The sequence below is a fragment of the Pan paniscus genome, chromosome 6 (genome assembly GCF_029289425.2).
Source record: "Pan paniscus chromosome 6, NHGRI_mPanPan1-v2.0_pri, whole genome shotgun sequence".
Lineage (NCBI taxonomy): Eukaryota > Metazoa > Chordata > Mammalia > Primates > Hominidae > Pan > Pan paniscus.
Window position 1 is genome coordinate 111,742,010 of NC_073255.2, and position 11,766 is coordinate 111,753,775.

Consider the following 11,766-nt stretch of genomic DNA (forward strand, 5'->3'; position numbering starts at 1 on the left):
CGCTAGAACCCAGGAGGCGGAGGTTGCAGTGAGCTGAGATCGCGCCACTTCAGTCCAGCCTGGAGACAGAGCGAAACTCCAACTCAAAAAAAAAAAAAAAAAAAAAATTCTTAAACTACTACTTATCTGGAGAAGAACAAGGTATTTTAAGACTGGGAAGGGAAAGAATCTTCCTTCAATGGTTTTGAAAATGAAAACACCATTTAAATTCAAGGAAATAAGTTAATTGCTGATAGATTATTAGCAGAGTATTTTCATGTAGATGTACAATGTTATTTTGTTCTCTGAAATAGTATGTGATCTAAATACACTTACTTTTATAATAATACTTCATTACAAAAATTGGACTAGGGAGAAGGAGGAGACACTATAGGTACAATGCCATTTGGCTACACTGAAATCTTTCCCAGGCAATTTCATAGGACTATCTCCAGCTATTGAGTCTTCTTCCCCATTACTCACTGGTCTAATTGGGGAGAAGAGGAATTGCAAAGAGGGCAGAAGAAAGAGTCTGTTCTAGTAGGAGGTTATTGGTAGATCAGACTTGCTATGTCCCCTTTAGCCTGCTAAATTTTCTCATCATTGTTACCAGATTCATTGTGACAGTTACAGGCAAATTTCATGTGTTGTTGGAAAAACACTCACAAGTAATACGCTAGTTTATTTCTGATTAATAAGACTGTTTACTATATTTCCATTCTACGGGTACACATTTAAACAATCCATTATTTATAATGAAATTATAGTGATACTTTTTATATGGTTCCCTTTTAATACCAGGTTAAATACTCTAGAGATTTAGGGAATTAATGGACCGTCATCCAAATGACCTCAAATTAAGTTAAATGACATAAAACATAGGTGGAGGGTTTTGGAATTGAAAGTAAGGATTGGAAACCCCAAATTTTACACTATACAAAAGACCAGGGGCAAGGAGGCGCTTTAAGTATTTTAGATTATATACTGACAAAACTCACCCCTCCCAACAAACCTGCTGAACAGGTGTTTGGAGTCAAATGCTTGACTTAATCATATTAGTGAAGATTAGGAAGAAGCTTTAAAATCCCAAGGCTAGTGTGCATTGCTAGAATTGTTAAGAGAGAGAGCTCATATGAAATTGGTTATCGTGGGATATTTAAAATAAAACAAAGAACGGTTTACTTTGTAAGTTAAGAGCTGAGGGAATTGTTGGCTAAGACTGACTTGAAATAACTCCAGCAATTCATGCATAGCTGCTAACCTTCTACATATTCAGCAGGCAAAAAGATGCCAGTAATCAATATTGAGGACCTGACAGAAAAGGACAAATTGAAGATGGAAGTTGACCAGCTCAAGAAAGAAGTGACACTGGAAAGAATGCTAGTAAGTTGCTGCTTTCTTTAGAATTTTATTTTAAGCTAGAGATACTGTGGGAGTACCAGGTTAGAAAACATTGGCTGGAAAGGCTCAATGTAGTTACAAATAAATTGTTCATCTAAAAATTTATCAAAGATTAAGAAAATTGATAATCAATCATAACTATCTCTTGATTTAGATTCTAAATCAAGGAGGTTGGCAAACCATTTTCTTCTGGCCAAGCCCAATCCTTAGCCTCTTTTTGTATGACCACAAAGATAAGAATGCTTTTACATTTTTAAAGAGAAGGGAAGAAAGAAAGAGAGAAAGAAAGAAAGAAGAGAGAGAAAGAAAGGGAAAAAGAAGGAAAGAAAGAAATAAAGGAGAAAGAAAGAAAAGAAAAAGAGAAAAAGGAGAATATGAGACAAAAACCGTATTTTAGATAAGCAATAAAATAAATATACGCATGCAATAGTATAGGCATTTTGTTTTTACTTTTCTAAACTTCTTTTTATAATGCAATATTTTTATATTGATATTTTGATACAATGTTTTGATATTGCTGCAATACTTTAAGCTATGATGTCAACCCCTCTCCACTGTCATGGTCAGTAATACATAAGTACATTCTACTCTTCTTTGGCAAATAAAGATGAGTTCAAACATAAGAACTCACTGGTTCCTCCTACAAACTTCTGACAAATCTTGGAAAGGGTTACCAACAGTTCACTGCCATTAGAAGGAGAAGAAATGGCAAAGGAATAAACCACCAAACAAACAGTGATGAAAGCTTGGAGAATGTAGATATGTATTTTAGATCACTTCATTTTAGGAAAGTTATTAACAGTAGAACAAAACCTCCACAAGTGGTAACAGCAATCTCATAATTTTAAAACATCTCATTTTATCAGGACAAAGTAAAAAAGGATCTTGCGTTATCTTCATACTTTGTTCAAAATGCCTGCTCCCAGTCAAAACTGGGATTTTGGGCTTCGTCTATGTTTATAATAATCTCAAACTCCCCTGTTGCCCTTTCCATACAGGCAAAACGTTTTGCTGTAAAGATAAAGTTAAATCATTAATAAGGCTTAGAACATACACCAGACAAGTTAAAGTCCTTATTTTTACAATTCAGGGTAAATAAAATGAACTTTTAGGATAAAGGAAAGTTTTCTCTTCTTAAGTTGAAATATCCAAAAGCTGTTTTATTATTTATGTACTCAGGATTATTGTTTTGTAGGCAAGGTGATTGTCTTCGTGTTTATTATTCACTTGTGGTAAGTTCACCTTGGACTTTTTATTTTGGGTAAACATCGCATACATCATCATTAATCAGGCTTTGGGGTTCCTTTTCCCCATTATTCAATGTCTCTCTGCTCTTGGAAGTCAAACCAATTTAATAGCAGACTGCAAAAACTCCATATACATACACACACAAACACACATGCATATAGATACACATACATATACATGTACCCTCTTAGTCTCCTCAGGGTGCTGTACCAGAGTATTATAGACCGGTGACTTTTAACCAACAGAAGTGTATTTCTCACAGCTCTGGAAGCTGGGGCATCCAAGATCAAGACATCAGCAGATTCAGTGTCTGGCGAGGGCCTGCTCCCTCCTTCATGAACGCCTGTCTTTTCATTTTGTCCTCACCTGGTGATAGGGATGACGAAGCTCTCTGGGGTCTCTTTTATAAGGACAGTAATCCTATTTATGAGAACTCTGTCTTCATGACCTAATTACCTACCAAAAACCCCACCGAGGGCAAATGAATTTATATAGTGTGTAGAAATATGTATGTAATATATAGAAATATTATTTCTCTATAAAATATATAATAATATATGTTATATTATATATAAAATGGAACTTCCAGGTCCTGAGCCCCTAGCTCTGATGTATAATCAGTACAGTATGGTTAAGTGGATATACTCAGTATGGGTAAGTGGTTAAGTGGATAATCAGTACAGTATGGTTAATTGGATATACTCTGAAACCATATTCCCAGCTCAGATTCTTGCTCCACAACAAATTTTTGCCTGTGCAACCCTCATCTATGTTATCTAACTCACCTGTGCCTCTGTTTCTTCAAAATAGCGATAGTAATAGCATTTAATTCAGAGGATAATTGGGAGGAATAAACAAGATAATATACGCAAAGCTCTGAGAACAATGCCTGGTAATAGCAAGTGCTTTATGTCATTATATTATTATTATCTTAAAATTATTATTGATTCTATGAACCAGACTGATTCATATTATGGTGATTTTTTTTGAGTACGACAAGTCTTTGCATCCAGTTTCTGAAGCTGATAGATTTGCAATGACTGTAAGTCAATGTAATAGGCCATGACTAAAGACAACCTTTGTAGTAATAGCTAAAAATAGTTACTATTTGATTGTGCATCTTCTTGTGCCAGGCACCTCTTAGGCATTTAAGGCAACCAATGCAGCTATTCATATTTTATACATGAAGTAAATGAACCTTAGATGAATTACCTTAACTAAGACTAAATAGCTAGTAAATGAGAAGAGCCTTGCAATCCTATGTTAAACTACATATATTTATATTAGCCTCACTGAAATAATTTTTAAACCTATACACATATATAATTTTAGGTAATTTGTTGCTCCTTTCATTCTCATATCCTCAGATCCCAGCCAGGCACCTTCAAAACCAATCCCTTATGGACTACTGAATTAAGGACAGCAAGTTACACCTCTGTTCCTGTCATCTGGGTGAAGCCAAAAGTAGTGACTTTTAGAGAGAGAGTGTGGGACCACTGAGGAAGAGGGAAAAAAGTGAATCTAAATTAATGCATATTTCAAAAGTTATGTGAATCTGCAAGTATCATCCTTTGAAGGAAGAAACTAACCTGACAAATGCTTCCTGGCTCCAGTTGAAAATAATTTGTTTTAATATGTAATTAATGAGTCTGCATAGTTATAAAATAATCTTAAGTCTTATATCAAATGTTCCTTGGAATTTACATAAAAGCGGCCTAAAGATTTCATTTGAAAAAAAAAAAAAAACAGTAAATTGGTTAAATGACTTATGGAATGGCCACTTAATAGACTGACAAAAATAAAGTAGCTTAGTGTTACTGTCATGAAAGATACACTAACTGAAAACAAACAAGTTGAAGCTAAAAGAGTTTGAATAATTTGATTTCGTGTGTATGTATATATATGTATATTTATATATGTATAGAACATCACCTCTCTCTACAAGGAATGTTAAGTGGTACCTTAACAGGCTATAGCTGAAGCCATTAAAATATTAAGGCCTGATTTTTTACTAAATCATTAAACAATAATGGTGCAGATAAGTGAAGAGCAAACTCAAAAACAACATGAATAATTCAGTCCAGCAAATTATTCACTGAGCATTAAAGAACACAGCCTCTGTTCTAGATGGCTGGGATACACTGAACAAATCAGCCAAAGGTCCCTGACCCCTTGAAGCTCACCTAGTGCACCACCATGCTCAATCATTGTAGATGAGTGTAAAGAAAAATTACATGTGTATACTTCTGAGAATTTAGGGATGGTGATAAGCCAGGAATTTAATAATTATTCATTCTCTTCCACCTTTACTAGTCACATTTTTGGGATGAGGAAAAAGATTTAATCAATATGAACTCTGGTGACACCCTTGACTTCTGTTGCCAGCTGTGTTGTGATCCCTGGGTCTTGTCTCCTTTGATGTTGGAGGCAGTGTCTGCTGGGAATCTTTAGCTGGAGCGTGGCCAGCTGTTTTTCCTTTGTCTGGAGATATATCCAGAAGGAGTGGGAAGGGTGCAACTTTCTTCTTTCCTACAAAGTAAATATGCATTGGTGTAAAGTAGAGAGAATCAAACTGAAATTATACAACCTGAAAATTGATTGTAATAAATAAATTCCTGGCATCTGGAGTATTCTGTTTTAAACCAAATGAGTCATCCCTTTTTCCTTCCCCTTAAGGTTTCCAAATGCTGTGAAGAAGTAAGAGATTACGTTGAAGAACGATCTGGCGAGGATCCACTGGTAAAGGGCATCCCAGAGGACAAAAATCCCTTCAAGGAGCTCAAAGGAGGCTGTGTGATTTCATAATACAAACAAAAAGAAAAAAAATTAAACAAATTCTTGGAAATATCTCAAATCTTAATAACAATATGGATTTTTCTCATGCATACTATTACTACTAAGCATGTACGTGAATTTTTAAATTTATAGATGTAAACTTTTAATAAAAATTGGGGTGTGGTAACCCATCATTCTATGTTTTTCTTAACATAGCTGGCACAGGGTTTAACACATAATTGCCAATAAATATTGCTTAAAGTTCTTTAAAAAGAACTATGTTTTATAAATGATTCTATATTATTCTGAGTTGTCAGCATATATTTACTGTTTTATGTTTTTCACTTCCCTTTCAACACTTACAATTTTCTACCCAGAAATTGTATGGTTAAGTTTCTATTTTCTTTCCCAAACTTTCTCTTGGTTAAGGAATTAGGAAGCTTATTTTTCTGATATGCAGTTCAACTGTCTTGTGACTTTTCCCCAGAATGCCAACTGGGTTGAGGGTTCAGTCTGTGGTCACGGAGCACGGTGAATTTAACCAGCACCAGAATCACGGTTATAAGCATGCACTTAGGAGCCAGACAGTTCTGGCTCTGCCACTTTACTGCCCAACTCACTTTGGATAAGCTACTTAATTCTTTCTAAATTTGTTTCTCCTAGCATAGGATGAAGACAATAATGGTTATATCTTCTGTTTTGTGTAGGGGTTAAGTAATACACTAATGCAACTATAACACTCAGCATATTACCTGGCCCATGGTAAGATACAATAAGTGTTAACTAGTATTATTACTGAGAAAGGATCTAGACAAAATTTCCAAAATCCTTTAAGATACATGATGTTTTACCCTATCCTCATAAGACTCTCAACAACACAGTCTTTTCTTTAACAAGGTGAGCACACATGAGAGAGAAATCTCCATCACCTACATCAGGTCCTTCTGGCATCCTATTGAGTTTACATGAGTCACATTTCACTACCATTGTGTTAATGACTAAGAGAAAACTTGCCTCTGCTTCTGTAACAAATGACAAGTTGTAATTACCTAAACCAGAAACCTCTTTTGTGGTCAGTGTTTTCTTGTTGCTGTCTCACATTTACAGTGCTATTTTGTATACTTCAGTGATCAGAATACTCAGAAATACTAATTGATTGTCACACTTTAAAAAAAAACATTAAAATTATCTATTATTTGGTCTGGAAGGGAGTCTGAAAGTTGTACCAAAGTTTGGCTTCTAGCACAATGCCCTCCCACTCTGATCATCATAAATGCTCAACAAATATCTGTTGACTCTTGTCTAAACTCTTCATTTTGAAATGGAGAAAATAAAGTTTCAGAGAAGTCACCTGACAAATTTCTTCGGTCAAGACTCTGGGCTTCTGGCTGAACAGTCAGCAACATACCCCACCACGTGTCTTCATCAAATATGCTCTGAGTATTAAGGGATTCTGGGATTAGTTACTGAATGTCTTATCTATTTTTCCTCAAGAAAAGCTTTTTATCCTCCTATTTAAGTTTACAAAACCCTCTCCATACAGTCCTCCCAACCTCCACCAAGCAATTCCTGTCTCTCTCTCGCACTCTATTTTCCTCCATAGCACCGTCTCCATCTGGCATACTACAATTTATTTGTTTATTTAATTGTGGTTTGCCTCTAGAAGTTTTCCACCTGCAAGTTAGTATTTATTTAGTGAAGTGTTCAGTACGGCCCCTTTCCTCCGATTAAAATAAATACAAAGTAAATATTTGCTATGACATTTAGTTTACCATTGGAGACAGATTCTGAAGCCCAGCAATGTGAAGTTAAAACCCCGACTCTTCCACCTTGTCATTGAGAACTTTGGACAAATGACCAAATGACTTCAACTCTTTGAACATTTTTTTTTTTGTATAAAACTAGTGATTAGGACAGATTATCTGAATACTTGTAATCCCTTAGATCACAAATGGGTATATAAAAGGAAGCCTAATAAATGTCCTCTATTATTATACTTCCCGTGGACATTTTCCCACCATCTGGAATTTGGTCATACTGATCCCTCCACCTGAAATCTCCCTCCACTCCACCCCACCCCATTTCAGCCTTTTGGAATCCTACTCTTCTATGAGACTTTCTCTCCCAATCTACCTCAGGAGTATTTTGTGTATCTCTTAAGTCATTTAACATTACTTTACTTTCTCTTATTATAATTTCTATGGTTGTCTTAATTTCAGTGCTATATTGGAAATTTCCCAAGCCAGAAGATCTGTTCATCTTTGAAACTGTCATATCAACTAAAAAATTGTCTGGACAATGAAATTGACTTTAAAAGCAGGCAAGAATAGTGCTTATAAAATGTTTATATTGGATAATTCAGAATTCTTATTGACTTAATTCATGATTAAATCACCAGTAGGGGACAATTCCTGTTGCTTAAAACACAGATTGTCAGCAGGTTTTGAGTAAGAGAGAAATCACAGGAAGGAAGTATAGAGAAAGATGGTCCAGGAAGAAGGAAATGAAATCATGACTGTCCCACAGGCTACAGAGCTATAACTGTCAGTGACTTTGGTTTGTTCAGAATTTGTTATTTCAGGACTGGGATAACTAGGTTAAAGAAAATGAAGTAAGACTACAAGGCAACAAAAACCACTCCCACACAACCTTAACATGTGACTCTTTAACAAAATTTTCTGGTGTCATTAATGAGAATGAGTTATTATAGATACTACAATATATCATTTGAGCTACTTGGACTTTAAACATATTTTGCACACATAGATGAGTGTAAGTTTTAGTAAGAAAAAGAAAAAAGAAAAGAAAACACCTCACTGTTGTTTTAATTTGTACTGGTTTTATTTTAGCCAAATTTTAAAACCAAGCTAATATCAATCTTCCTAAATTACTAAAATATGAGTTAACATGAGGAAAATAGTAAACTGAGTAATGAGAATGATCAATTATGTATGATGGGAGTTAAAGTCTTACAGAAAAAAATGGTGAGGGAAATCTGTTTTTTTATTTTTTATTTTATTTTATTCTTTTGAGACAAGAGTCTCACTCTCTCACGCAGGCTGGAGTGCAGCGGTACGATCTTGACTCACTTGCAACCTCTGCCTCCCTGGTTCAAGTAATTCAGTCCCACCACGCCCGGCTAACTCTTTTTGTATTTTTAGTAGAGAAGAGGTTTTGCCATGTTGGCCAGGCTGGTCTCAAACTCCTAACCTCAAGTGATCCTCCCGCCTCGACCTCCCAAAGTACTGATATTACAGGCCTGAGCCACCACTCCTGACCGGAGAAATCATTCTGATACCATGAATTATAAGTAGTTGCTAAGATACTCAGAGCATCAGACACAGTTCATCTTTTGACTTGGCATTCTCTTCATCTAGAAAAGGAATCTTAGGGTCAGGTGCAGTGGCTCATGCCTGTAATCTCAGCACTTTGGGAGGCCTAGATGGGAGGATCACCTGAGATCAGCAGTTCGAGACCAGCCTGGCCAACATGGTGAACCCTGTCTCTACCAAAACAAAAACAAACTTAAATATACAAAATTAGCTGGGCATGGTGGCGTGTGCCTCTAATTCCAGCTACTCAGGAGGCTGAGGCAGGAGAATCACTTGAACCCAGAAGGTGGAGGGTGGAGGTTGCAGTGAGTGGAGATCACGCCATGTGTATACTTCTGAGAATTTAGGGATGATGATAAGCCTGGAATTTAATAATTATTCATTCTCTTCCACCTTTACGAGTCACATTTTTGGAATGAGGAAAAAGATTTAATCAGTATGAACTCTGATGACATTCTTGACTTCCGTTGCCAGTTGTGTTCTGATTCCTGGGTCTTGTCTCCTTTGATGTTGGAGGCAGTGTCTACTGGGAATCTTTAGCTGGAGTGTGGCCAGCTGTTTTTCCTTTGTCTGGAGATATATCCAGAAGGAGTGGGAAGGGTGCAACTTTCTTCTTTCCTACAAAGTACGTATGCATTGGTGGAAAGCAGAGAGAATCAAACTGAAATTATATGACCTGAAAACTTATTGCAGTAAATAAATTCTTGGCATCTGGAGTATTCTGTTTTAAACCAAATGAGTCATCCGTTTTTCCTTCCCCTTAAGGTATCCAAATGTTGTGAAGAAGAGATTACGTTGAAGAATGATCTGGCAAGGATCCACTGGTAAAGGGCATCCCAGAGGACAAAAATCCCTTCAAGGAGCTCAAAGGAGGCTGTGTGATTTCAAAATACCAAAAAAAAAAAAAAAAAAGAAAAAAATTAAACAAATTCTTGGAAATATCTCAAACGTTAACAACAATATGGATTTTTTTCACACATAATGCTACTACTAAGCATGTACATGAATTTTTAAATTTATAGATGTAAACTTTTAATAAAAATTGGGATGTGGTAACCCATCATTCTATGTTTTTCTTAACATAGCTGGCACAGGGTTTAACACATAATTGCCAAAAAATATTGCTTAAAGTTCTTTAAAAAGAACTATGTTTTATAAATGATTCTATATTATTCTGAGTTGTCAGCATATATTTACTGTTTTATGTTTTTTACTTCCCTTTCAATACTTATAACTTTCTACCCAGAAATTTTGTGGTTAAATTTCTGTTTTCTTTCCCAAACTTTCTCTTGCTTATGGAATTAGGAAGCTTATTTTTCTGATATGCAGTTCACCTATCTTGTGACTTTTCCCCAGAATGCCAACTGGGTTGAGGGTTCAGTCTGTGGTCACGGAGCATGGTGAATTTAACCAGCACCAGAATCATGGTTATAAGCATGCACTTAGGAGCCAGACAGTTCTGGCTCTGCCACTTTACTGCCCAACTCACTTTGGATAAGCTACTTAGTTCTTTCTAAATTTGTTTCTCCTAGCATAGGATGAAGACAATAATGGTTATATCTTCTGTTTTGTGTAGGGGTTAAGTAATACACTAATGCAACTATAACACTCAGCATATTACCTGGCCCATGGTAAGATACAATAAGTGTTAACTAGTATTATTACTGAGAAAGGATCTAGACAAAATTTCTAAAGTGCTTTAAGAAACATGCTATTTTACCCTATCATCATGAAGACTCAACACCACAGTCTTTTCTTTAACAAGGTGAGCACACATGAGAGAGAAATCTCCATCACCTACAACAGGTCCTTCTGGCATCCTGTTGAGTTTACATGAGTCACATTTCACTACCATTGTGTTAATGACTAAGAGAAAACTTGCCTCTGCTTCTGTAACAAATGACAAGTTGTAATTACCTAAATCAGTAACCACTTTTGTGGTCAGTGTTTTCTTGTTGCTGTCTCACATTTACAGTGCTATTTTGTATACTTCAGTGATCAGAATACTCAGAAATAGTAATTGACTGTTATCCTTTAAAAAAAAACATTAAAATTATCTATTATTTGGTCTGGAAGGGAGTCTGAAAGTTGTACCAAAGTTTGGCTTCTAGCACAATGCCCTCCCACTCTGATCATCATAAATGCTCAACAAATATCTGTTGACTCTTGTCTAAACTCTTCATTTTGAAATGGAGAAAATAAAGTTTCAGAGAAGTCACCTGACAAATTTCTTCGGTCAAGACTCTGGGCTTCTGGCTGAACAGTCAGCAACATACCCCACCACGTGTCTTCATCAAATATGCTCTGAGTATTAAGGGATTCTGGGATTAGTTACTGAATGTCTTATCTATTTTTCCTCAAGAAAAGCTTTTTATCCTCCTATTTAAGTTTACAAAACCCTCTCCATACAGTCCTCCCAACCTCCACCAAGCGCTTCCTGTCTCTCTCTCTCAGTCTATTTTCCCCTGTAGCACCATCACCACCTGGCATACTACAATTTATTTGTTTATTTAACTGTGGTTTGTCTCTAGAAGTTTTCCACCTGCAAGTTAGTATTTATTTAGTGAAGTGTTCAGTATATCTCCCTTTCTCTGATTAAAATAAATACAAAGTAAGTACATGCTATGGCATTCAGTAACCTGTAGAAGATGGTCCTAACCAACATCTCTAACTTTCAGTTTACCATTGGAGACAGAGTTTGCAGCCCAACAATTCAAAATTGAAACCCTGACTCTTCCACCTTGTCATTGAGAACTTGGACAAATGACGTGAACTTTTTGAATCTGTTTTTTTTTATATATATAAAATTAGTGATTAGGCTAGATTATCTGAATACTTATAATCTCTTAGATCAGAAATGGGTACATAGAAAGAAGCCTAACAAATGTCCTCTATTATTATATTTCCGGTGGACATTTTCCCACCACCTGGAATTTGGTCATACTGATCCCTCCACCTGAGATCTCCCTCCACTCCAACCCATTTCAGCCTTTTGAAATCCTACTCTTCTTATGAGACTATCTCTCCCATT

At 35.9% G+C, this 11,766-nt stretch overlaps 1 protein-coding gene across 3 annotated transcripts; it reads left to right on the forward strand.

Annotated features, from left to right (window-relative positions):
* Positions 1–1,071: 1,071 nt before the first annotated feature.
* GNGT1 (G protein subunit gamma transducin 1) lies at positions 1,072–5,779 on the forward strand. Of its 3 annotated transcripts, none has more exons than XM_057302737.1 (3): positions 1,087–1,164; positions 1,256–1,362; positions 5,305–5,779. In XM_057302737.1, exons 2-3 carry the CDS (start codon positions 1,267–1,269, stop codon positions 5,431–5,433), a joined length of 225 nt encoding a protein of 74 aa, XP_057158720.1. In that variant the 5' UTR covers positions 1,087–1,164; positions 1,256–1,266; the 3' UTR covers positions 5,434–5,779. The 3 variants fall into 3 exon arrangements, with proteins under 3 accessions (XP_054971237.1, XP_057158720.1, XP_057158721.1); XM_057302738.1 differs by having other exon boundaries at positions 1,259–1,362; XM_055115262.2 differs by having other exon boundaries at positions 1,072–1,362; positions 5,305–5,536.
* The last annotated feature ends 5,987 nt before the right edge of the window (positions 5,780–11,766 follow it).

Bases quoted from the DNA above. Each gene is read 5' to 3' on its own strand.
- GNGT1 (XM_055115262.2), top strand. From the start codon at position 1,267: ATGCCAGTAATCAATATTGAGGACCTGACAGAAAAGGACAAATTGAAG. The intron at 1,363-5,304 runs GTAAGTTGCTGC...CTTCCCCTTAAG, and splicing joins TGACACTGGAAAGAATGCTA to GTTTCCAAATGCTGTGAAGA.